This window comes from Marmota monax, unplaced genomic scaffold (assembly GCF_021218885.2).
Source record: "Marmota monax isolate L192 unplaced genomic scaffold, Marmota_monax_Labrador192_F-V1.1 WCK01_AAM20220418_F8-fsc00005, whole genome shotgun sequence".
Classification (NCBI taxonomy): domain Eukaryota; kingdom Metazoa; phylum Chordata; class Mammalia; order Rodentia; family Sciuridae; genus Marmota; species Marmota monax.
In genome coordinates, this window is record NW_026692254.1 from 13,058,350 (window position 1) to 13,084,906 (window position 26,557).

General features: G+C 45.4%; 1 protein-coding gene across 1 annotated transcript in view; it reads right to left on the reverse strand.

The window, feature by feature from the left end:
• Positions 1–2,157: 2,157 nt before the first annotated feature.
• Entrep2 (endosomal transmembrane epsin interactor 2) overlaps positions 2,158–26,557 on the reverse strand; it is a 420,764-nt gene continuing 396,364 nt past the window's right edge. Inside the window, exons 6-11 of the mRNA XM_046435750.2 lie at positions 18,934–19,094; positions 18,242–18,377; positions 10,892–10,967; positions 5,466–5,681; positions 3,820–3,891; positions 2,158–2,734 (exon numbers count right to left, since the gene is read on the reverse strand). Of these exons, the coding sequence (XP_046291706.2) occupies positions 2,418–2,734; positions 3,820–3,891; positions 5,466–5,681; positions 10,892–10,967; positions 18,242–18,377; positions 18,934–19,094 (978 nt within the window). The 3' untranslated portion in view covers positions 2,158–2,417. The remainder of the gene's footprint in view (positions 2,735–3,819; positions 3,892–5,465; positions 5,682–10,891; positions 10,968–18,241; positions 18,378–18,933; positions 19,095–26,557) is intronic.

Below are 26,557 nucleotides of genomic sequence, written 5' to 3' on the forward strand. Positions count from 1 at the left end.
ATGTGGGTCAACCTGGCCTTGAGAGGATGGGCCAGGCTTGTTTCCATGAGGCAGAAGGTTCTAGCCAAGTGGCATCCAGTTGGATACAGTTTCTTTATCCACAAGATAGAGTTGTTACGACAGCAAACACAGAACTTAAGTGTGAGTGGGTATGTGTGTGGATGGCACTTTCTGGACAATGCCTGGGACTGAAGGTTTTAGGACAGCACATCAGTCTATGCTTGAGGGGAGGTACAGCCTGAGGCAGGAGACCCAAATGACAGATGATAAGGCCCTGTTGCAGAGAGGCAAAGTGAAGGACACAGAACTCCAGGATGACTTGTCCCCTGACCGCACAATAAAAATACCCCAGAGCTTGAGTCAGTGTCATGGGAAGCAGTCTTGGCATCAGTCAGACTGTAAGCAGGTCTGAGGTCTGCATGGTTTATCCCAGCCAGTGGCAGGGCTCAGGGACACTGCTGTGTACACCACCCACTTTCCACTGCCTGCCCTGCCAGCAGGCACCCCCCCCCCCGCCGCCGCAGCTGGCTGTGCTCTGGCTCACCTCAGAGACGGTGAAAATACTGCTATTCCCGGACTAGGACATCAGGATGTAAATACTTTGCTTTGCCCATGGCTCAGGAGAAGCCATTCTGAAAAACCATCAATTAACTTTACCTGCAAAGGGACTTGCTTCAAAAGCCCTCACTTGAGAAAAATTAGAGAAGAGTTCCCATTTCATAGTCTGAGTAAAGTGCTCATAAACTCATCTCTAGTATGTCTCTTGTGGAAAAGGAAGATTGCTGTCAAAAGGCCTGATTTATATATTTTGAGCTCAGTAACTTCAGGGAGGCAGCAACCAAGGACATTGGCAAAGCAATCAAACCATTAGCAGCTGACCCTGGCTGGGAGGTTCCTATACCATACTTGAGTTGGAACCCTCCTTCTACCCCCTGCCTCACTTCCAAACACAGAGAAGTGCCCCCAGCACATTGGATGAACTGGAATTAGAGGCTGAGGGATGGGATGCGGGATATTGAGGTGGGGGAGCTCAAGAACAGTCACAGGCCATGCAGAACAGAGAAGAGCATCACGAACCCCTAGCCAGGCACTGAGCAGTGGTGGGTACCCTCCGGCCCATCTCCTGCACTTGCTGTGCCAGGCACAAAGGTAAGCTTTTTGCCCAAAGCAGGAACCACTGGCCACAGATGGGGGACTCAACAGCCCTATGTACTAGTGACTACTGTTTTGTATGGTCCAGGTACAGGTGTTTCCTGCACAAAGAAAGTTCTTGTGGATAGCGCTGCTCTAGGGCCATTGCTGAGAACTGACTGCAGCTGATGTTGCCAGAAAACGAGGGGCAAGGGTGGGGCAAGAAAGTCAAAGGTGCCCAAGTTGGCCAAAGGCAATCGAGTTGGACCCAAGCTGGGCTTGCTGCTTCTGCATGACCAACACAGAGAGAGCTCTCATAGAAATATGCAATGCAGATGTGCCTGCTGCCACCTGACTGGGGGAGGGATAGTGCTGGGTCATGCCTTAGCAGGAGGTATACACACCCTGGAGAAAGGGGCCGTGTGTCCGACCCAGGTCAGTGAGGTGAGCTTAGATACAAGGGGAAGGTGCTTATTGTTATTTGTTGACTCTGGTTTAAGGACAGGGGACCATGGAGAAAGGGGAGCTTAGGGAGAAAGTGGGGATGGCAGCCCACAGACAGAGGCCCAGCTGAGAGGTCCAGGAGACAAGGAGATGGCAGGTGCCTTAAAGCCCTTGCAATACCTTCCTGCTTCCCAGGGGTGGCAGGGCCATGGTGAATCCCATCACTGTGGATTTGTTTGCACAATAGCTCTGTAGCCCTGTGGGCAAAGAGTTGGAGCTTTGGGTACCATCTGTGCTGAAGTTACTTATTTCCTTTTAAAGGAAATAACGGGCCATAATAGGATAAAGGTTTCATTAAAGAGAGATACGAACCACAGGGGAAAATAGTCCCATTACGGAATGACATCCTCTATCCACTTAATACTAAACTACATTGGGGATGGAGGAGAATCCTGCTTTCATGGCCCTGATTTGGAGGAGATGTAGCGTCTCTCAGTAACATGAGTGTCACCTGTCATGTATTGGCATTCACGTAACTCTGGTCAGTTCAAAGTGCTACATGCCTGATGAAAACAAATTCACTAAGGACACAAGAGAATCATCATTCCGAAGTATGGAATGGGTAACAAATGCAGTTCCCGAGAAGACCACTGATCAGGGCCACCTCAAGAGAAGGAATAACAGTTGCCCACTAGAGCACCCTGACACTTCTGGGTGGTCTCCATTTGTCCTCTGCCAAGCTGGGCCAAAGGCTCCTCCCAGTCAAGCATGGTATCTTCTGGCAAGAAAAGGCTGTGCTTGACACCAGTTCCTTCAGTGTCCCGTACAGACTTCTGGTTGCTTCATAGATGGTCCAGGACTCCAGCACCAAAGACGGCCTCCTCCACCGGGTTCTCCTCAGAAGTGACTGCAGAGTGGATGGTGCCCACCACATGCCGCACCTCTGGAGGGAGGGCACAGTTCGAGTGTTCCAAAAACTTAGCCACCAAAACCCTGGTGTCTGCATAGGCCTTGCTGTCCACTAAAGAGTGTGGCCGCACTTTCGAGACCATCTGTAAGGCCTCTGGCTTTGTCTGTTGGTCAGTTTTCCAGGTCCCAGGGTCCCTGGAGGGTGAGAGCTGGTGCTGATAGGTAGCCATGACTGAGCGAGATGTGGAAACTAAAAATCAAGGGAAAAGATGCAATTTGAAAACAACCAGGAAAAAAAAAAACAAAAACAAAAGGCATCTGTTGAGTTCTTCACAAAGCAATAGAATCATGCTGTGGACATGCTTTCTGCTGGGTTTCTTATTTCTGATCTGGCATCTGGGCATGGCCCTATTTCCTGTGTCCCTCCCTCCCTTCTCAGCCCAAGGTTAAGCTGGTATTAACCTTGAGGGCTGCAGCCTCCCAGAGCTGAAGGACTAGGAATGGGGGCCAAAAGGCGAGGTAGGCCAGGGAGAAGAACAGGTGCTGGGCAGGGAGCGGTTGTATCTGCCTCACAGCCAGAGTTCCTAAGCCAGTGCCCTTCTCAGCCTTCCCCAGCTCCATGACCTTTCCCTCTGGGTCTGATCACTTGCTGGGCCAGAACTGTGGCACCTAGACACAGGGTCTGACTTAAAATCAGAGCTGGGGAGTGGTAAAGGGGCAATGAGACCCCCTCCACTATGTCAGTCATGGAGCCACTTCTCAGGGTCCTTCCCCTTCTGCCCACCAGGTCAGGGGCTGGAAAAATGGCTTCAGCTCCCCACAGGGCTGACTGTCAGCTACAATGCATCATACATAGAATAAGCATGGTCAGATGGCACCTTGGACAAAGCCAGGCCCGGGCAGTCAGCTGAGATCCACTCATGGAGGACCACATCAAGGCCCAACTTGCCCAAGGCTCTCTACGTCATTCCAAGTAGACATATTCTGAATGAACTGTTCTGGGGTCTTTTTGATGGCAATGAGCAAGCCCAGGAATTAAACATGAGAAAGTATAAAAAAACCTCCAAATCAACTCCCCAAAATGCCATTAATAAAGTAAAATAAGCAGCCATATGCATATTAAACTAGTTGTAGCCCCTGATACAGCTGCACTCAAAGAAAGAGAAAGAGAGGAAGAGGGAGGGAGGGAGGGAGAGAGAGAGGGAAACACATTCCCAGGTGACATTGAAGGAAGCTGAATTTAGAGGCAATGCAGCTAAGGACCTAATGCAGCTAACTCATACCCCTACTTCACAGCAGGTAGATGTCAAGCATTTTAGAAAAGAATTACCTCACCTGTCCCCAGAGTAGCCCGAGACAGTCTTGTTTCAAGGTCCTGGCTGCACGAGGCAGAGTGTGAAGAGGCATCTTAACCAGAAGAGAATTCAGTTAACACATGAAAGGGGAAAAAGGAATTATTGATAAAACTATCTCAGCCTGCCTGTGGCTAACACATATATTTTAGATGCCAGACAAGCAGGAACAAACCAGTCCATGGATGAAAGGGGAGCAGCCCTGCATCTCACCAGGCCCACTGTGGCTCAGGTGGTGTCTAGGTCCTCCTACCTGGGACCTACACCTCTCCTCATACAAGCCCTGAACTCTTCATCAGAATTGCCTCTGATTCTGAGGTTCCCCAAGGACCTGTCAGACACATGCCTTTGTCCTATGGAATAGAAACAGTCTCATGTGGCCGAGAGGAGCCAGAAGCAATGGGCTGGTGTGCGGGATGCAGAAAAGAAATGGTGATTGGATTTTCCCTCATTGCCACCCCTTGGATGTCATGATTTGCAGACCATTAATTTCACTGAGGGGGAACAGGCCAAAGGAAGCCAGCAGAGGGCCACATCCTGAACACATCCCTGAGTCCCTCCAAGTGCATAGGATTGTCCCCCAATCCTCAGTGAGTGACTGTGGGCATGGAGGCTCAGGGGTTGGCCCTCACAGGGCAGAGGGAAGCTGAGAAGCTCTGAATGAACTAGCAGAGCTGGACTTTTTCAGGAAATTCAGATGGAATGTTCTTATGTAAGCCAGCAACTGCATGTGGGAGGGAAGGATAAAGAGAGATGGAGAGAACCCACTAGAAAAGTCTACAGGTGCAAAATAAGACATTTCAACCAGGAGGATGCTTCCAGGCAGTTGACTGGTGTGGCTTCCTGGTTCCTTTTCAGGATTTCTTTCTTCTTTGGCTGGCTGAACTCTAGGCTATTCGGGTGTCCACTAGACAAGACCACTGAGACAAGACAGGTGCAGTCACACTGGGACTTCTTCTTTCACAGCCGTTTTGTGAAAATCTTCTGATTGTGATGTAACCACAGTCAAAAGGCACACCAATCTTTACTGACACTATGCAGCCCTTCCCATGGCAACGAGGATGGGCATGGGTTCTCCCACATCAGGGGCCATAAAACTTTTGAGGGAGCTTGTGTGAAATGTAAATCCCAGGGCTGTGGACATTGGGACTGTGTCTTATACAGCCCAGGCTGGTGTCCCCTCACACAGTCATACAGGGACTCCACTCACACTCCAGACTGCACATGGAAGACTACCAAGGGGGTCATAAAGTGCTGCTGAGAACAAATTTGGGTCTGCCCCAGACTCCAGGCAGAGGACATGCCACTTACCCACAGACTTCACCTGAGGACACCTGTCCTAGCCTGAACCTTGGCCCTTCCTGGACACTGGAGCAGGTGTGCAACACTCCTGGCTAACCCCAGAGTTGATGACTGCTGGGGGACTCCCATCATTCCAAGCTCTCGCATCCCTCCTCCTCTGCTCACACAGAAGAGGCCCCCAGGCTACCACTACCCGCACTCAGCTATAGTCTCAGACATCCAGACTGTGTTCCCCAACCCAGAGCTGGGTCTTCACTTTCAGAGGTTATGAGACCTTCAGTGTCCAGGACACACCCTGGGGGCACAGACGGGCTCAGCCAGCCATACCTGCCTCACTGGATGCACAGGAGGTAGGGTCACTGGCAGAGCGGGCCACACGCCCAGGACTTGGCTGTGCCTGCATGCTCACACCTGTAGCCTCCAGGGGGCCTGGGGTAGGTGGCAGGGGCGGTGAGGTGCCTGCCGTGTCGTCGGGGGATGGGTGGCTCGGACCCAGTGAGGTTGCTCCCTCTGACGTTGGGAGGCTTGCGCTGCTGGCTGGCACTACAAGAGAATGAGCACAGCATAAATGCAAGTGACCACAGGGCCACCCTGACAGCGACAGCATCTGCCCTTTAAACCCCAAACCTAAATAAACTCTGAAATCTTAGAAGCATGGGAACACTGGACCAGGTTGTCCAACATTGCTGTCTGATGTTGAAAGGTTTGGGGTACCAGATGACCTTTCAAGGAGGATTCTAGGAAGGGGATACAAGGTACTCAGGTCCTCCACACCCCACAAGAGACTAGAAATCAGAGATCAAATACTTGGTCACAAGGATGCTTAATGAGCAGGGGCCATTGAAGAGTGAGAATTCTGAGGGAGACCTTGTATGCCAGCCAGGCCCTAGGGGCCTGAAAGTCTCCCCATTCCAGATAGGAGGTACAACCTGGGACCTGGAATTCAGCCCCTGGGTCAATCGGGCAGGATAAACCCAACCCATACAATATCTACCTTGGTTCTCAAAGAAATCCCTGGGCCAACAGCTTTGACCTTACCTGGGGACAAGTCAAACCTGCAAACTTGGAGCTGGGGGTGCAGCTCAGTGGTAGGGCACTTGCCTAGCATGTGTGAGGCCTTGGGTTCCATCCACAGCACAACACAAAACACACACACAAAATCCAAAAAACTAACAAACAAAAATAAGAAAGAAAGAAATTCAAACTCGTAGCCAAACAGAATCAGAGACTGTGGGAGTGAGCCTGGCCATCCAGGTGAGAAAAGGCCCTCCATGGAAAGTGGATGCCCTTTAAACTGAGAACTGCTATTCTGGACAAGCAATGCCAGTCAGGTCTTAGCTCCTGCCCCCTTATCACTCCAAGGCTGGCATCCAGGGGACAGATGAGATTCTGTGTTCACAAGACCCCCTAGGGACCTGCACAAACATGAAAGCCAGAGTAGATCTACCTTTTTGGGGGGTAGGATACTGGGACTTGAGCCCAGGGGCATTTAAGAACCGAGCCATATATTGCAAAACTCCTCTGAGCCTCAGTGTCTTCACTTGCAAAGTGAACATTATAATGTATCTCTCTCTTAAATAAGCATCCTAAAAGGATAACACATGTAAGTCCTTTACATACATGAAATGCAATAAGTACATGATATTAAGAGGCTTGTATTGAAATGGAAGGAGACCCTCATTGTTACACAAAATTACATATAAGAGTTTGTGAGGGGAAAGGGGAAAAAAAAAACAAGGGAGAGAATTAAACAACAGCAGATGGGGTAGAGAGGGAAGGGGAGGGGGGATAGTAGGGGATAGGAAAGGTAGCAGAATACAACAGTCACTAATATGGTATTATGTAAAAATGTGGATGTGTAACCGATGTGATTCTGCAACTTGTATTTGGGGTAAAAAATGGGAGTTCATAACCCACTTGAATCAAATGTATGGAAGATGATATGTCATGAGCTGTGTAATGTTTTGAACAACCAATAAAAAAAAAAAAGATTCAATCTCCAGCAAATAAATTAATAATAATAATAAAAAAAAAGAGGCTTGTATTAATAAAGCATGGCAAATGATTTCAAGCTTCTGGAGACATGTGAGCAGTTACATGATAACATGTTGTTTCTAATAATTAGATACACCTTTTTCTTTAGTCTCCCATTCTTACTGCAATGAAATTTAAGGCATTCTTACATAGTGGTGGCTGAAAATGGTGTTGATATTAATGAATGTTTACATGAAAGTTGATTTATTTTGTTTTCTAGGACATAAGCAACTCACATTATCCTAAAAAAAAAATCTTGGTGTATGTTTTTTATTTTGTTATCATGATTTTAGTTCATCTAGGAGGGATCAAATGTCCATACCAAAGCATTTCTTGAAATATTAGATCAATTAAAATACCCAGTGTATTCCATCCATACATTTTGTTGAGTTTTTACAGATATATAAAACAAAATAAATGAAAGAAAATATATTTTAAAAAAAGAATGAACCATATCCCCAGCCCTTTAAATTTATTTATTTATTTTTTTTATTTTGAGATGGTCTTGATAAATTGCTGAGGGGCTCACTCACTTAGTTGCTGAGACTAACTTTGAACTTGTGATCCTCCTGCCTCAGCCTCCCAAGCTGCTGAGATTACAGGTGTGCACCACCATGCCCAGATCCACATTCTTTTTGAATTACCAGCTGCCTTCAAGGTTCCCTCTCGGCGTCGGTGTACATACTACAAGATGTGCAGCCTGCTTAGAGACACATGGTTTGTGTCACAACAGCCTAGACTCCTCGTGGGAGGCTTTTGGGTGTCTGTTCCTTCCACCCTTTTCTGTGGGAGGCCTTTGTTTCTCTATGCTCCATGTTCCCCCATTGTCTATGACCTTTTCCCTTGCTGGGGCTTTTGGGGCCACAGCCCTTTTTGGGGGCTAATTTCCTGCTTAGTCCCCACTATCCACTTATGAGTTAATGCCAGGTTACCCCCATTCCATAGAAAGACATGGGCTTTGAGATAGAAGTCAAGAGGTCACATAGCCACAAGATGTGGAGCCGGATGGAAGATTCTAGAGTACTCTTGCTTAACCACTACTGCCCTCTTGATAAATGCTTGGGGACAATTTGTAGTCCATTTGGGAAAATAGAAAAATGTGAACAGTACCTCACACACTGTATAAAAAAATCTCCAGGAAGATTAATCCTTTTATCTTAAAGATACTATAAAAATAGTAGATGAAAACAAATCTACAGCCTTGGAGTGGAGATTTTGTAACATGATAGAAATCCTGAAGGAAAAATTTGAAAACAAAAATAAAACTGTAAACTTGCTTATGGAATAGGATGTCACTAACAGGGGGGAAAGTAAAGCAGGGGGTACGCCTGTCACAAATAGGAAAGGTGTGAGCCTTCACATTTTCTCATGTGTGTATTTAACAAATGTTTTCTCTTATAAATCTACAAAAACAAAATCTCAAAAATAAAAACACTGAAAGAGAACATATCAATCAAAATCAGACCTATGACTGGGCAATAAACATAAAAGGTTATAAACATAGAAATTGTGTATGGATCTTTCACCTGGAAGGGTACAATGGTCATCAGGAGTGACCATGTCCTGAGGCCTCATATGCTGTTGGTAGATATATAAACTAGTAATACGACCTTTCCAGAATGCAATTTAGCCAATATATTAAAATCTAAAATATATACTCCCTTGGACTCAGCAATTTCATTTTCAGGAATTTATCCCAGGACATAATTGAGCAAGTGTTCAAAGATGAATAGATCATGTAGAAGGAAAAAAAAAAAACACTTTATATGTCATTAGAAAATTTCAATCCCAGAAACTGTATTTATTAATCCAACCCAAACTCCATTTCATTCATGCCAGCTGATTCCTCTTGATCTCAATTCTCTTAGCATCAGTGCTAATCCACTGAGTTTCTTAGGACAAATATGACCTACCTCTGCATACACAGAATTACCAGAAACTTAAAAACCTGTGGTAACACTCCAGGAGAGGCTCCTGCCCCAGACTGCGATGCTCATTTTTGCCCATTCTCACCGGAGTTGTGTTGTGGGCCTGCTTTGAGGACATCATAATCTAATGGACCTCTAAATTTTTAAACAAAAGACCACAAGCATTTTCTTAATTAATGTATAACAATGTATTTACCATATGCAACGGGGTTTTTTCACTCTTATTAATGTACTTCATTGTTCCCCAGGGTTTCCACTGTTATGAAAAATGTAAACAACCATCTTCATTTGTACTTTTCTTTGCTTGCATTACTCCCCTCGGCCAGCTACAGAATTGAGATCACTACATCTAACAACAAACACATTTTTGGTAAAGTATTTTAGATAAAGAGCCCTAAAAATGGGTGGCCGAGGTATTGGATGCCAATCGGTAGTGACTATGGGTAGTGGCTTCCTGTGGCCTTGCCAGCATTCATTCCTCATCACTATTTTGTTGTTTTAATAGATGAAAAAAAAAAACCTTTGAATTTATGAAAAAAAAATAGAACTAATAAGTTTAGCAAGATGGCAAGATTCAAAGTCATCATACAAGAATGAATCACATTTATATCACAAAATCTCACAGATGAACAATGAACAAGCAGAAAAAATATTAAAAACTACTTACAATTACAATACCATTTACAGTTACTCTGAAAATATGAAATACTTAACTATACATTAAGTTGACCCTCTATATCTATGAGGTCTACCAACTATGAATTTAACCAGCTGTAGATGGAATTTTTTTTCAATTGTACTGTACACATATAGACTTTTTCTCTTATTCCTAAACAATACAATATAACAGCTATTTATTAGAATTTATTTGGGTTGGATAAATAATCTAGAAATGATCTAAAGTATATGGGAGAATATGTACATGTTATGTGTAAATACTTTGCCAATTAAATAAGGAACTTGAGCATCCTTGGATTTTGGTACCCAAGAAGGGACCTGGAACCAATGCCCCACTGTAAACTTAACAAAGCACAGATAGGATTTATATGGTGAAAATTACAAAATGAGAATTAGAGATATACTTTGTACATTTGAAGGCTCAGTGTAGGAAAGATGTCCAAATGGCTCTAGAGGATTGATGCAGTTCTTATTGAAATCCTAACAAGGATTTTTGAAGATACAGAGAAGCTGATTCTAAAATCTCAAATGGAAAGTACAGATCCTAGAAGAGCTAAAACAATCTTGACTTGAAGGATCAAGTGGGGCACTACTCTTCCAGAGCTATGGTCATGAAGACAGTGTAGTGTAGACAGAGGGGCATACACACAGATCAAAGACACAGGATAGAGAACCCAGAAACAGACCCACACAATGACGTCCAACTTAATTATGTTGCCATTAAAGTGCAAAAATGAGAAATGGCCTGGAGCAACTGGATATGTACAGGTCACAAAAAGAATCGCAACCCAACCTCACTCCAATGCAATAGTTAATTACCTGGTGGGAATTATCTTTTCTGCAGCTAAACCTGCTGGACCTATGTGCTTTCTGAGTGCTTCCCAGAGAAAGCATGAGGTCTTCCAGGAATACTGACTTACTGGGTAAAGGTTAGAGGAAAAATGTGGAGAATTTATATAGTACTTAAGGGAAAAGGATATAGCAAATTCCACCCCTATAATGAGTAAAAAATGGAGAGCAGGAGTAAGAAGAAGAGGAGAGAAGAAAACAGGAGAAAAAGACACATCCTTGAAAAATAGAAACAGTGCTTCAGATACTAAGAATTAACATTACCTGGTGTGCTGAAGCCAGCAGTGGTGTTTGGGTCCCCGGAGCTAGACTCAGCCACCTGGTGATCAATGCTTGTAACCTTCAGCAAGAAACATAAAGCATCAAGGTGGGTCATCAGTGGGGCTTGGGAACACATCACAGAAGCCTCCAGAAACACAGTCAACCCTCTGTATCCACCCATTCCATGGATTCAACCAATCATGAACTAAAAATATAGAGGAGGAGGGATTCCAGAAAGTTCCAACAAGTAAAACTTGAATTTCTACCTACCAAGTACTATGCTGGATCCATGTGAGTAAAACAAGCAGGCATTATGTTAGACATCGTAAGCAGTATAGAGATGATTGAAACTATGGGGGTGGTTATGGGTTATAAGCAATTACTACACCATTTTATCTAAAGGACTTGCTGGAGCATCTGTGGATTTTGGTATCTGAGAGGCATATCCCCTGGAACCAATCCCCTGTGGATACTGAGGAATGATTATACAGATTGGCTTTAAAACTCATCTCCTAGCTAGAAGTATTAAGAGACATGTACATACATGTCCAGTATTCTCCCCTAAATTTATGAGATGGGGGTGTTAAAGTTGTCCTTGCTAAGGTCAATCCCATTTCTCTGACCTTTTGTAATAAGAGCACCTTATTGCAACCTGGCATACCCTAAGCCTGCCCACCTACCACTGAAGGGCACTGTTTGGGACCAACAAAGGATACTCAGGATCCTTCAGAGTCATTGTGGGACATGGACAGGCCATGACTTTGCTTCCATTGCAATTCTGTCACTCACTTTCTCTCGTCCTGGCTTCCACTCAAGGAAGGATAAGGCCACAGGACAAATGGTCACCAGATTCATCATGTTTCATGCTGGCATGCTTTGGGCACAGACTGGGCCTTAGATGAATGGTCACATCAGATTCTAGCAAGCTGGCCTTTGCTCTCTCCCCTTTGCAAGGGGAGGGAGAGGTAGACCCTTGGCTGCCCTCCCTGCCAGGGTCAGGGTCCAGGTCCACACAGGGTGGTGTGCCAGTCTGAATGTGGATCCTGCAGCACAACAGTGATGGCACACCTCAATGCCATCCTGTCCTGGGGGCAAGTATCTATGCAGCTGGACTCAAATTCAATAGCCACCAAGCTTTGGCAGCTTTCTTCTTGGAGTGACTCCTTTTCTACCCAGAGAGGCCTCAGGGAATAGAAGGAGGAAAGGACAGGCCCCTCGAGTCTTCTCTCTGTCCTCTGTGCAGCATGGTTCCCACGTGGGTGGGCACAGCTGTCCATCCCTGTTCCAGGACATCCCAGCCCCTCACTGACCTTGTGCTTCAATGTGCTGAACACGACTCACACGGCACACGGGCACCTCCGTGCACCCCCATGCTAGCTCAGAAAACAATTTCTGATTCCTTGTGTTATTTCAGAATTGCTTTGGGGACACACTTGCAAATAATGAGCTCTGGAGGAGGCTGGGGAAGGTGAGGCGGGCCCCTGTGGCTTGGTCCGATTCCAGCTCAGGTAATTACATTTCTGCCTCCCTCATTCCCCCGCCATTTCAATCAGAGAGCTGATATTCTTCATCTCTCCTTTTTAAACCAGGCTAGTGCTAAGGCAGGTGGCTCCAGCTGCAGCCTCTACACCAACACAAAGGGTGTGAGCTGCTTCCTGCTGTGGGGGCTGGGAGGAGGGCTGGGGAGACAGGGAAGACCAGAGAAAGAGCTGCCTGAGAGAGCTACCTACAGGCTTCCTGGGACCCCATCACAGGAGACCTCTCAGCTCTCTCCTACTTGTGGGGAGGGAATCAGGTGAGGAATAATTCACACCACCATTCGCATCCACCTTTTTCTTTCATTGTGTTGCTATGTGCCAATAACCAATTTTGGGAATCTCTGCTAGAATCTTCCACTAACATACTCTCTCTCTCTCTCTCTCTCTCTCTCTCTCTCTCTCTCTCTCTCTCTCTCACACACACACACACACACACACATGAACAATGCCCTCAAGGTCTGTTTCATTCCATAACTCTCTTACCATATCTAATCTTCTATTTGATTTGTGTGTGTGTGGAGGTGAAAGGTAACTTAGAAACCTGCTGCCTGGAAGGGGAAAAAAAGAGCTTCTGGTAATAAAGAAATATAAATAAAACAAGAGAAATAAAATACACAGTGGGACAAGGTCAGGAGGAAATTGGATTCGTTTCATATTTTGCAGAAGCAGTACTCACTTCCCTCTGGCTCCCTGCATTCAAGAGCTAGAAAATTTAGTTTTGAGAGGAGACAGCTCCTGGGAGCACATCTATCACCTTTCGAAGGCAGAGTGCCAAGGGTTTAATTTGAATTTGGTCTTCCCTGATGTCAAAAACCACCTTGCCACACTGAAGCTGTGGGGAAAATAGCTGTTCACTTCACGCAGCATTGTTGATGAACTATAAAAGTAGAAGAAGGTGGACAGGAAATAAATTTGTGGCATGGAACTTAAGTTAAAATTTGAGGTATGTGATAAAGGCTCATAAACAGAAGTCCTAGAAGGAGGTGAGTAGGAGGGCCCATGAAAGAGAGGCTGCATATGTAACTTAAACTGGGACACTCCTGGGCATGCATAACTTAACCTGGGCTTAGAAAATCTCAGGTATGTTATTTTGACCAGTCATTGTAATTGAAAGATCAATTGGCATTCAGGCAAATCAGTTAAGTTCCCCTTCATCTTCCTATTAGACAGCTGTGTGACTAACACTGCAAGGAAATCCTGCCCTATTTCTGTAATGAGTTCCTCACTCCTGGATGAGGTCAGCTATCTAGTACCACAATTTTGAAGAGCTGTTATTTGGGGGCAATTATCAGCAATCATGGAAAATGTGAATTACATTCTCAAGGCAGTCTTTGGAGACACTGACTTTAAAATGTAGAGGTCATTTCCTTTGAACATATAACTAATGACTTTCAGGGCTTGGAGTTGTTGGTCTTGTAGCCTCATGCTTAGATTTTGCTTCTGCCTACCATGCTGCCACCAAATATAGCCTCAAAGCACTGTTGGGTCAATTTTCAGAGACACTTCCATAGTTTGATAGCAGGGTGACAACACCTGAACTCAGGCCATTTTGGTGACCTCCTTCCTGTACCTGAAGCTCCCACACCAGCTCCTAGTCATCTCATCTCTGTGCCTTTGACTTGCTGTGCCCTCTGCCTTAATGCCCTTTCCTTCCTTCACACCCACACCCCACCCCTACCCAGAAGCCAGGCTCAACTCTCCCTCTGAAGACACAAAGAAGTTGATTTGTCCCTGTCCCCTCACCACAGCAGACTCCTAGTTCCAGAAGGGAGAGGGTTCTGTCCAATCCCTGGTTCTATATCCCATGGAGTACTCGTGGATAGAAATGGTCCCTGGAACGTAATATCATCTTTTAAACAGGAACATCAAACCGATAAATCCTCGGTAACTTTACTGCTGTAGAAAGAAATGCACTCCTTATGAACTTGCTCAAGAGTACAGCCAGAAGCCACTGAAAAGAACGACATCACTACCGAAGAAGCCAAAGGCAACGTGTGACTGATCCACAGAGGGGAACAGGTCTAAATGAACATCCTTCATCAAGGGTGGCTTTCCTCCCTCAATTAGGAATGTCTTCTCACACGTGTGTGGTGATGCACGTCTACAATCCCAGCTACGCGGGAGACTGAGGTGGGAGGATGGCTTCAGCCTGGGAGTTCCAGGTCAGCCTGGGCAACAGAGAAAGAGCTCATCTAAGGGAAAAAAAAAAAAAAAAAAAACAACCCAGGAGTACCTTCCTTACCACACAGAGCCACACGATGCTGCTTCACTCTCCTGTCACTCTGTCTTCCTCTTTTTATCCAAACGAGTCCTGATAGGCAATCTATGTGCCATTTGTCCTAACAAGGGGACACAATTAACCTCCTCCTTGCCCAGGGAGATGCTTGTGCGGTGAAGGAGGGGCAGCTCTTCCCTGTCTAATCAGGGGGAATCATCGGCCACCCTAAGGGAGGGGGCAGCTGGTGGGATCGCCATCCCTCTGTGGACGGTCATGGGTTTCATTGACTTCTGGACTCCCGGAGATGTTTGTGGAATTGAAAAGTGCTCCTAGAGCACGGGGTCAAATGGAATTGGCCTGTGGGCCGCAGTGGCCCCTTGATCACCAGATGCTGTCCTGCTCCCACATGGGGCGGGCTGTGAGAGAGGCCACACAGACAGACACTCGCCTGGGCTGTTTCTGCAGATAATGTTTGCGTAAGCACTTACGAGCTAGAGTTTTTTGAGCTAACGCAAGCTGACGTGAGACAAGGCTTTGACCTTAAAATGCTTCTCACCAAAGTTCTATGAGAGAAATTTCAACATAGAGCATTTCCACTAGTTTTAGAGAATGGTGTCATATAGGTCTTAGAACCGGTATTGTCATCCTCCAGTATAGTCTGTTCGTCAAAGAATGTTACACTCAAATCAAAGTTCTTTCTAGCATTCAGAGGCCTTGAAAAGCTGGGGTGGGGGCTGGAGGAGGGGGCTCCTGGACAGGGTTCTTATTGTTGAAAAGCAAAGGACTCTGAGCAGAGCAGCATGCCCAGTCCTGCCACTTTCCACAGCGAGTGCACTTGGGATTGTGAATCATTCCACCCAGTCATCTCTTCTGGAAATAGGAGTCACAGCTGACAAAAGGGAGGATGAGGAAGCCGGCCAAGACTCCCCAACATGGAGCTGCAATTCTGTGATGGTAGCAAGCAGGCTCGTGGTACGGAGCAGAGGATGGCAGAGTTGCCCATCCCTCTCTGAGGCAGCTGGAGAGAATCACATACCCCCGTGCACTTTCAGGGTTTCCAGGTGCGCCTGCCACCCTGACTGGTGCCCCTGATGGTTATAAGGCACAGCTGCCCATCTGCTGCATGCCTCATCAGCTTCCCCCTCTTGCCTTCTTGAGGAATACCCTCCATGGAGGGACCTGCCCTAGACCCACTGCCCCCTCCTCTGATCCTTTCACATCTGTTTGGTGACATCCTCAAGTCCTTATACCCACACTCCCCTCTAAGTACCATCCATCTTCTCTTTAGCAAATGTCTTGCAATAGTGATGTATTCTAATTCTCCAGGTGGGTCCCTGCAACTGCAGGAGTTAAGACCTTGTTTGGAATGCAAATTCTTAGCACACCCTTCTCCTCCAACTAGCTAGTCACTTAGAAATCTTGGGGGCAGCCTTGTGGTGGTGCAGGCCTGTAATCTCAGAGGCTAAGGAGGTTGTGGCAGAGGATCCCGAGTTCAAAGCCAGCCTCAGCAAATTCAAGGCACTAAGCAATTCAGACCCTTCTCTAAATACAAAATAGGGCTGGGGATGTGGCTCAGTGGTCATGTGCCCCTGGGTTCAATCCCCAGTACCAAAAAGAAAGAAAGAAACCCTGGGGACAGGCCCAGCCATCAGGATTTGATTGATAAGTCCTTGGAGGACTAGAATGCCCACTGGAATCAAAGAACTAAGACCCATAGCTTCCTACCCCTCCTCATGTCCCAGCCACTCCTCTACCCACTGCAAACTGGCTCCTGCTCCACCATCGTATCAATACTGCTCCTGCCAAGATCACCAGCTGGCCCTTGCTGGTAAGCCAGGTGGATCCAAGGATTCAGTATTTCAAAGCCTCTGGGCAGTCCAGGCCCATCCCTTTCTTTCTGAACTGCTGTTTTCTTCAAATCCAGGCTTTGTGGGATCCCCACTCAGTGCTCTGCTTGTTCTGCAGCCTGTCCTATGGGTGGAGGCCCTTCTGCTACAACATGAAATGGTGTCATTCCCTCTCCTTGGACATCCCCCTCATTTCCAGGCCTCAGTGACCATCTCTGTGGCTAACTCTACTCTCTCTAAGGCTCTAAATTACAGATCCAGCTGCCTAGTGGGCACCCACTCAAATGTTCTGATGACCTTAAAATCCAGTGAATCACACCTGGACATCCATGTCCACTCATCTGAGACTAGTCCTGCGTAGCTTTCTATTTCCTGGGTAGATCATTCCCTCTCTTCCTTCCTCCAAGTCTTTGCAAATGTTGTTCCCTCTCCTAGCGGCATTCCCAGCTCTCTCCCCACCCTTCCCTGCCTCATACCCATGTGTTCTGAACTCTCAGATCCTCCCTGGACCCCGCCCAGGTACAGGCCAGGTGCCTGTGACAAGTGTCCTGCAGTGCACTGAGTGCTAAAGACTTTTATCACAGCCATCAGTCTTCACTGATATTGATGTTAATTATTATTATTATTATTATTAATACTATTACTTTTTTGGGGGGGGGTTGAACTCAGGGACATTCAACCACTGAGCCACATCCCCAGCCCTATTTTACACTTTATTTTACAGACAGGGTCTCACTGAATTGCTTAGTGCCTCGCTTTTTCAGAGGCTGGCTTTGAACTTGGTCCCCCTGCTTTATCCTTCTGAGCTGCTGGGATTACAGGCGTGTGCCATGGCACCTGGCAGAGTTTATGATTTTATCATAAGTGGGAAGATGAATCACATCAGGAAGGCAGAAACCCATTCAGCTTTAAAGGAAAAAGTTCAAGAGAATCTCTCTATAACTGCAAATTCAGGAATTTCAAGGCCATGATTTGCCTTCTCAGTAAAGAATCCCATTCCCACAGGCAGAGCTCACACAGTAGGTTCTACTCTGCACACACAAAAGGTTGAAGTCCTTGGCCCAGTCTAGAGGTGACGTGTGCAGATTGCTGAGCCGTTTGGGGCATTTCAGGCAGCATCTCTTATGCCAGGGTGGGCAGGGACTCCTGAGGCCAAGTCCGATGCTGAGTTGGCTTGTCAAAAGCCACTCTGAAGGAGAGTCTGTATAGCAAATATTGCCCCCTACAATTGCCAAGAGTGAAAACACTCTCGTTCCCACTAGGCACAGAGTAGGCACAATCTTGTCTTCTCTTCTTGTCCTACCACCACTGGCCTAGCAAAGATGACCTGTTCTAATGGATGTGACGGTCTTTGAGGCTTGTGGGACTGAGGCTGAACTGGGCACTCTCCCACCCACAGAGGTTCCTCAGGATTGACACCTCCTTGGTCAGTGGATGAGATAAGGTCTGGCACTATGTAGATGGGGACCTTCAGGATGACTAAAGGGCAGGGATGAGAGCTTCGGATGACATCAGGCAGGTCCTGCTCTCTGAATTTATCACCTCATTTATAGCCCAGGGCTAAGAAGACCTCAGGCTTAAAAAAAAAAAGGCTTAAATTAATACAGATGCACACAGTAGGACAGGATAGTCATGGGTGTTAATCACACATCCCACTGGGCCCCAGGCCCAGTGCTTTCTGAGGACAGGCCAAGGAGGTTTCCCTGAGCACTTCCATAGGAACTGGCCCCACCTGCATCGCTGGCCTCACCTGGCTGGCAGGAGTCTGGCCCACCACGGCCTCGTACGGCGGAGGGAGCTCAGCAGGGTACAGCATGCCAGGGCTGTTGATGGCAACATCATACAAAGTGCTGAATGGAGAGGAAGCAAAGTCCAGGTGGAGGCCCCTGAAAAGGCAGAACTGTCTGTCACATTACATTGTCATTCTCTAAGGAAACAGCCCCAACTGCGGATGATTTTCTCAAAGCAATCAGAACACCGATTGTCAAGGTTTCTCCTCAACCAACACTTGTCATGCTTAAAAAATAAAAGCCTGAATCACTGGGCCATTTTACCTTTTGTTTCTCTTTTGGAAAAACATCCACCTTTTCAAGGAACTCTATGGCCCTGTCTATTAAAATAATCAGACCACTGATGAAATCTTTAATTAAATTTTATATGTTCTAAGAATAACTAAACGTTTTGCACATCACAAGAACCTTATAGAGCTACTTCTCTCTGCCTGTGCTTTCTTTTTGGTGACATTGCAAAGATACCAATAGACACTTCTCCTTCTCCCCTTCACTGTCTGTTTTCTCTTCAAACACACTTTCCAAGGCATGGTCTTTGTTCTGCTCAGTGTCTCCCCTGAAGGCAAGCAGGCATTTCAACTTTCTCCTCCCCAGGATGGTTTCCTATCCCAGTGGTTTGGCACTCATCTGGGGCATCAGCAGGTAGACCCACCTCTGGGCCTCAACTGAGGGTGTGCAGGTGTACTCGGGAGGGTAGTAAGGTGGAGGTGGAAGCGGGGGGATGAACTCATCGAAATCCAGCGTCTGATGGAGAACTGTGCCATGGGGAGTCACACAGGCAGGATTGGCAGAATGCGACCTTTGTGGAAAGAACTGGAAAACAGAATCAGAGTTATTTGGGACATCTTGTGCGGCTCGTGTCTAATTAAGCTAATTATACATAAGCTTTAATGATCAGTGTGGAATGTCTGTAATTTAATTTGTCAAGCCATAGCTGCTAAACACACACTTTAAAAGGATTGCTTCGCTCTCATATCTCCCCTTGGAAGCCTCATTACGCCGGTTTCCCATGTTGTTATGTGGAGTGCTCCGCTACACTTTTTCTGGAGAAAAAAATACCATCTGGGAAGTCATTAATATCATCCTTACCACCAATGCTGGCTTCTGTGATTTTACTGTTCAAAGTCTGTAATGAAATAGATGCTGGTTATCCACAATGTAATCATGCTTCCCAAAGCATGTTCATGAGACAATGCTAAATCCTCAAGAAGCACCTCCACCAAATTCCTACAGTGAAATACATGTGGAAAGAGCTCTGTACGTATGTTCTTCTCAGAACCCTGCAACATGCATCAGTATGTTAAAGGTCCTGATCAGGCTTGTGTTGAAAAATTCACTTCACCGTTTAATCCTTTAACCCAACATTTCTCAAATATTTCATTACAGTCCCCATTAGACACAGAACATCTATTATATTTTGCAATTCCAAGGACTCTGCATACCCTGTGAAGAGACCCCTTTATGAGCTCCAGAACATTGTTAAGGCAACCCTGAACAGAGAGATGCTGCGTAAACAAATGGAGCAAAACTCACAATGAATGCTGCATGTCTGGTTTCCATTTCTGAAGTAGAACAAATAATTGCTTCTCTTTCCACCCTAGGTCACCAGAGGCCACCTGTGGCATGGAGATGCCTGAGATATTGCTCCATTGATTTCAGTGGAGAGTACAGGTGCGAAAGACCCTGGCCTGTCAAGACTCTGTGCTCTGGGAAGACCCACTGCATGGCATGTAAAGTAAGGGGAGGGACGGGGTGTAGAGGTAAGAACCCAGAGTCACCTGTAGATGGTCAAGCACAGCAACTCCTTTAGAAAACAATGAAGTCACCAAGCAGTCTAGGAACCTGGGATCTATACAGTGTTCATGAAGGAGATGACATCTGAATAGGCTTGAAAGACAGGTAGGATTTCAAGGGTTGGGGTTAGAAGATACTCAGGAGCAAGAACAGTCACAAGCCAGTGAAGGATGTTTTAGAATAACAAGTAGATAAGGCTCTAGAAGTCAATTCTTAATTCTGGGAACACAAGGGAGCCAGAGGGTGTTGGAGCTGGGGAACAGCTTGATTGAAGCTGTCAGGTAGGAAGTGCCTTCTGACACCAGAGGTAGGGTGATAGAGGTCAGGACATTAGAACATTTTAGCACAGTATAGTAAGGTCATAATCCTGAATATGGTCAAATGCTGCAAAATTAGCATGCTCTAGATGGCTGGAGAAAGAATGGGTGGCTATGACAAAACACATAACACATGAGATTAAAAATGGTTCCTGTGGGTCTTTCTAACCACAGAGCACATTCCTTGCCTTTCCAGCTTGATCTGACCCACAGCTATGTTTGTTAAATTGTCTGAAATAGAGGTAAATCACTAGCTCTGAGCAGCTGAACGTGCATCTGTCATTCTCTGCCATGGAAAGCTGTTAATCCTTATGCTTAGAGCACAAAGGCTAAGTGACTTGGATGAGGGCAAATGTCCATGAGGTCTAACAAGGAAATACTTTGAATTAGTCTCTGTCAGGAATTAGGAAAATCAATAACATACTCAAGAAAAACTAATGAAATGCAAAAGTCCAAACACTTGTCTATTAAAGCCATAAGTCCACCAGGCATGTGAACAAGCATTTTTAGGAAAGGTGGGAGCTCCAGACTATTCCATTAGGAAGTTTAAATGACTGGATGCTGCTAGACACCAGAGGCCTTATGAATATTAAAGGACAGACTCTGGGCTGGGGGTGTAGCTCAGTGGTAGAGCTCTTGCCTAGCATATGCCAGGGCCTGGGTTCAATCCCCAGTACCACCAAATGAAACAAACAAACAAAAACAGACTCTGCATCAGATTCAAGCTCCAGACCCCCTTTCAAGGGGTGTGCTGCTGGCCCCATCTTCATGGAAGCAGCTCAGACTGGGCTTGTTTCAAAGGACACTTTTACCTTGGCTCTTCAGCCTTCCCAGCAAGAAGGCTGCAAGTCACACTTGCCCTCTTCCCTCTCTCCCCCAGCATCAGCATCTGTTTAATGAGGTTAGGATATGCCTTGCTGCCCAAGGTCACCAGCTCTGTCCTCTGTTTTGAGATGACGCGGCTGCCAGACTACATTTCCCAGGCTCCCTTGCCAGCTGGCTCCGCATTATGTTCTGCCAGTAGGGGGCGCTGGAGGGAGCCAAGAGGGAGCAGCAGGAAAGAAGCCACTGTGGTCCTTCCCCTCCCTCCTTCCATTCGGTCCTCCTCCCTCTGGGGTGTGAAAGCTTTCCTAGGTAACTTTCTCCTTGTATTAACCAAGGGCATTTTCTTTTCCTGTTTTATCCACCAGTGGATTTTAGCTTGGGACATCTGCTGTATGGACAGACAGACACCTCCTCACTGTGGTGCCTCTGCAAAACCCCTGCTCATTATGCTATACAGAAGCAGCTGACTTCTCTCTCTGCTTTGCTTTTCTGCCTCTGGAATTCAGTTTCCATCCTGTTAGCAGAGCTATTTTTAAACCAATGAGGTCAATGCCATTGAAAACTCTTTTGTGAATGAGACCTCTGCTCACTGAATCCCATCAAGTTTCCAGCTTCCTAACCAACCAATGCCAAAAAAACTCCTCATTCTGAACAAAACTGCTTCATCTCTACCCTAAACACCAAACACATTTTGTTCCCAGTTCCTGGATCCCCAGCTCCCTCTCACCTGGCAACCTGCCTGCCATCTTTCAGGATCAGGCAGAAATGACTGTGACCCTGGAAAGCCCATCGGTCAGCCCACATCCCCCACAACTTCCAGTGTACTATGCTCTGAGACCTCACATGGGTACTTTTATTGCCAGGTGTAAAGTATGACTGCATCTGGAGGTGGTGGGCAGAAAGGGCACCAAGTCATCTCTTCCAAGTGGTTCTGCTTGCCCTGGGTCATCTGGCCCATGTGGTAACAAAGATCCTCCTGATAAGCTCCCACATAAAGATCCTCCTGATAAGCTCCCACATAAAAGGAGCATGCATCTGAGAGTCTGTCATCCTGTCTTCTCTGGGGAAAGGGATCCCAGCTGTCCTTCTAGACACTCCTGGAAGTGAGGGGTGACCAGAACTGGGCTACCTGGCTTGGGCAGCTTGCTAAGATCCGCAGCACAGAGCCCCTCTATTTGATTCCATCTACACAGCCCAGCAGCTGGGATTTGAGGGAAAGCACAAAAAGACTGGATAGCAGAGGACTGGTCTTCAGATCCTGACAGTCTACTGAGGACCCACACAACAGACAGCATATTATTGACCATGTGAATTTTTTTGGCCTGGCCCCACTGGGACCTGAAAGGGCCATACCAAGAAACATAATTTCTCAGTCACAGACCCATATGGTAGTGTCATGTGGCTTAAACAAAGGTTCTTATCATAAGTACTAGCTCTTCTGCCCCCATGCCTCCATCTCCTTCCATGGGGGTATCATGGAAGACACAGTAGACCAGTAGGGCCTGAAGACATGGGTCTGGGATTTCCAGGAACACCTTGGCATTCTGAGCACCCTCTTCTCCAGGCCCCAGGACAGGTCTGTGCACCTGCCTTTACTCCCTAGCCTGGCTTCTGACCTGCAGCTACCCTCTCTGCTTCACCAGGAAGCAGAGCAACCTCCCCCAGCCTTCTCACTGCACTCTCTGGAGGGAATATAAAACCTTTGAGATTTTCCAGAAAGACTAAGAGATACAAGAGTAAAGCTCTCTTCCTCTACCCTTCCTTAGACTTAGTAGAAATAGCAGAATTACTACTATAGTAAGAATTTTCTTAATTGATTCCTTATTATCAGCTCACCAGATAAGCTGGTGCTCTTCCTCTGTGCTTAGACTCTGGGATGGCACCTGCTTACCCTATGGCTCCTAATCCCCCAGGTGAGTTCCATGCCAGTCAGGGCCCTAGACATGTTTTCCTTCACAGGGAAAGGCCAGTTTCAGATAATACAGTAACTGCATAATGACATTTGGATGCAGGCAGAAAGAGCTGCTTGTTCTAAGAAAACCAACCTGAATGCTTTGGAAAGACTTGAAAAATCAAAGTAGCTAAGCAGAAACTGCTGCCAAATTAGGTCTTGGAGAGGCAGTTCTAAGAGAGTGAGGAGAATCATAAAAATCACAAAAAAATCTAAGGGTGTTCTGCATTCACATTGCTTCCCATGGCTTATCCCACTTTAAAAGAACTGAACCTGGAAATCACAAATTATGCAATTTTCATGAAGCTTATGCGAGAAAGATAACTTGACACACTAAATGGACCTAAGACCAAAGGAAAGATCAATTCTACAAATCGCAAGACTGGCAGACATGCTTGAAGCATATTTAAATTCAAGGTAAGTCATGTGCATCATTTGCTGAATGTCTGCTTTAACTATTTGCTTAGGTTAATCAGCTGCCCCTTGGTGCTGGTCTGACAGAACAGTAGCATCTGCTACTGAGCCCAGGCTAAAAGGATGGCCACTTTAGATCCAAACAGATGCATTCTGCAAGGGGGTGAACAAAGAATATTCTGGTGAGTATCAGTGGGGTTATGTCCCCAAGTGGCCTGCATCCATACCAGCTCTGTGCCCACATTACCACATTACCACAACTGTGGAAGTCACATTCCCTATGTGCAGTTTCTAAAGGAGTTCTACTTTATAAGGCACAAACTTAGAGGTGAGAGAATATGTAACAATAATAGAAGATGAAGTGAACAAGCCAGTGACTGATGGAGATGCATGTAATAGCGGATGATCATCCTGAGGCTAAAGTGGCTGGCGATGAAGGAAGTGGGGAGGAAAGTAATGTGATGGGAAAAAATGAGATTATATTTTAAAATAAAACTAAAGAAATGATAGTATAGACACTTAGGAGGTAAAAAGCCTTTTCTACTAAATTGCATCAATAAACTGAATTGTATAATCAGATGATCTATTGCCACTACTTCCACACATTACAGTACCTGAGCTTCATCGATTTTGACAGTAGATGTCCCACTACATTTCATGTACATATACATTTATCATGTTAGTTTCAACAACTATTAATTATCCCAAAATGCTGATCTATACAAATAAGAAAGGAGTTATGGGTTCTTTGGATGACTATTTCTCAGAGTTCTACATTCTTAACAGCACTAAACTCGTAGCAAAATACGATATGTCTGCTGACTAATCAAACGGAAGAATGAACCAATGAATGAGAGGGCAAATAAGTGAATAAAAAATGAGTGAATATATCAAGTCATTGACACAAACCTGGGACTCTCCTGAGAAACTGTTATAGCTAGAATTGTGTTTTGTTGCATATGCTGTTAGCATATGGACCACAGTAGAATTCACATCCAGGGTCTCCACTGCCAACATTCAGGAGCAGTGAGAAGGCTGGGATGTGGCAGTAAGAGTCCAGGGCCACAGGTGTTGCAGGGATGCCAGGCCTGCATAATTGCCCCTTGGGCTCAAACAGGAAGAAATGCTCCTTCTGTGGTAGCCAGAGATCCAGAGCAGGCCCCACAGCTCAGCAGGAGACTGGCTTTCTTTCCCTCAGCCCAGCCTGCCCCCCACGCTGTTCAACCAAGAAGGGCAGTTGGGGCTGGGGCCATGGGTTAGGAGGATCCCACAGGTTCTTTCTGAGAAAAGAAATTAGCGTTAGCTTATCAGGAAAGGATGGCAAGAGGCCTTCTGCACACCAGCTCACAATGTCCTCCCCCATGAGGAGAATGCTCGCCTCATCGATTAGTGCTTTTCACTGTGAAGGTCTCAGGTAAAAACAACATCAGAATGATGGGTTAGGAAAACAGAGTTACACTGAGCTCCCCAAATGAAAATTGGGTCAGAATGAAGGTGTCAAAATAGAGGAAGATAAAGAACACAGAAATAATGGTAAGCTGTGCATGCTAGATAGAGCTAAAGAGGGGAAATAAATGGAAATGTGATGGGGTGCTGCGATTTCAAGATTAAAGATAATTGAAACAGAAAGGCCATACCATGGGAGAAAGCCTGAAGAATGGAACTAAACATTTTCAATTACCTCAGGAAAACCCAGAAGTTGGCCACAGTGTAAGAAAGGAAGGAAGTGAATACATTCCAAAGGAAGGAGAGGGTAAGAAAAAAGTCAGGCTTGTGAAAGCATTTAAAAAAAAAAAAAACCCTCAAGGATGCCAAACAAACACCTTCCTTTTGGGTATGAATAGTTCATTGGTAAATGAATAATAGCTACCAAAAAAGGTATTGCAGGACCCCCCCCCCCAATATACACACACTACAAACATAGTACAATTTATTTTAACTTACAGCCAATGCACACATGTACAAATTTTATTTTAACATATTTAACATCACAAATTTTATTTGTCCATATAATACCAATCATATATGGAGAAATTTCTATAAAGATGCAAACTCTAAAACATCCTCAAAAAGAAGCAGAAAATGTGAACAAGTAAAGAGACTGAGTTCATAATAATAATAAAAACTACTCACAAGGTTTCCCTGGTGAACTCTACTAAACACTTGGGGAAGAATTAATAACATTTCTTCAGAAATGTCCTGCCCCACCCATGCAAAAAATGTAAGAGGAGGGGACACTCCCAAACCCATTATATGAGGTCAATCTTACTCTGATATCAAAGCCTAGGAACACACACAAATAATTTCATATTATGACCAAGTGGGATTTTTCTCATGAATACAAAATAGGTTTAACATCAGAAAATCAATCTATGTAATAAACCTTATCAATAGAATAAAGGAGAAAACAAAAGTGATCATCTCAATAGATGCAGAAAAGCATTTGACAAAATCCAAAATCTTTTATAATAAAGGATAACATTTGACAAATTAGGAATAGAAGAGAACCTCCCAAACCCTCCTGATAAAGGGCATCTCTGAAATACTGGAAGCTTCCACCCCTAAGATAGTTATAGACAAGGATGTCCACTCCCCAGCTAATGAAGGAGGCTCCAGCTATGACATTTAGGCAAGAAAATTGAATAAAAGGCATTCAGAGTGAAATGGAAGAAGTAAATCTACTTTTACTTGTAGATGCCATAATCTTGCATATAGAAAAAAAATCTCCCCAAAAGTTAAAGGTAATGAACAAGTTCAGAATGGTTTTAAGGACAAAATGGAAAGAATTATTTTAATTTCTATACACTAGCAACAAGTTATATAAAAAGAAAACAACTCCATTTATGATAGCATCAAATGATAAAGATACTCAGACATAAATTTAATAAAAGAAGTGTAATTTTTTTACACTGGAAACTACAAAATATAACTTAAGAAACTAAAAAAGATTTAAATAAACGAAATTACATCCCATG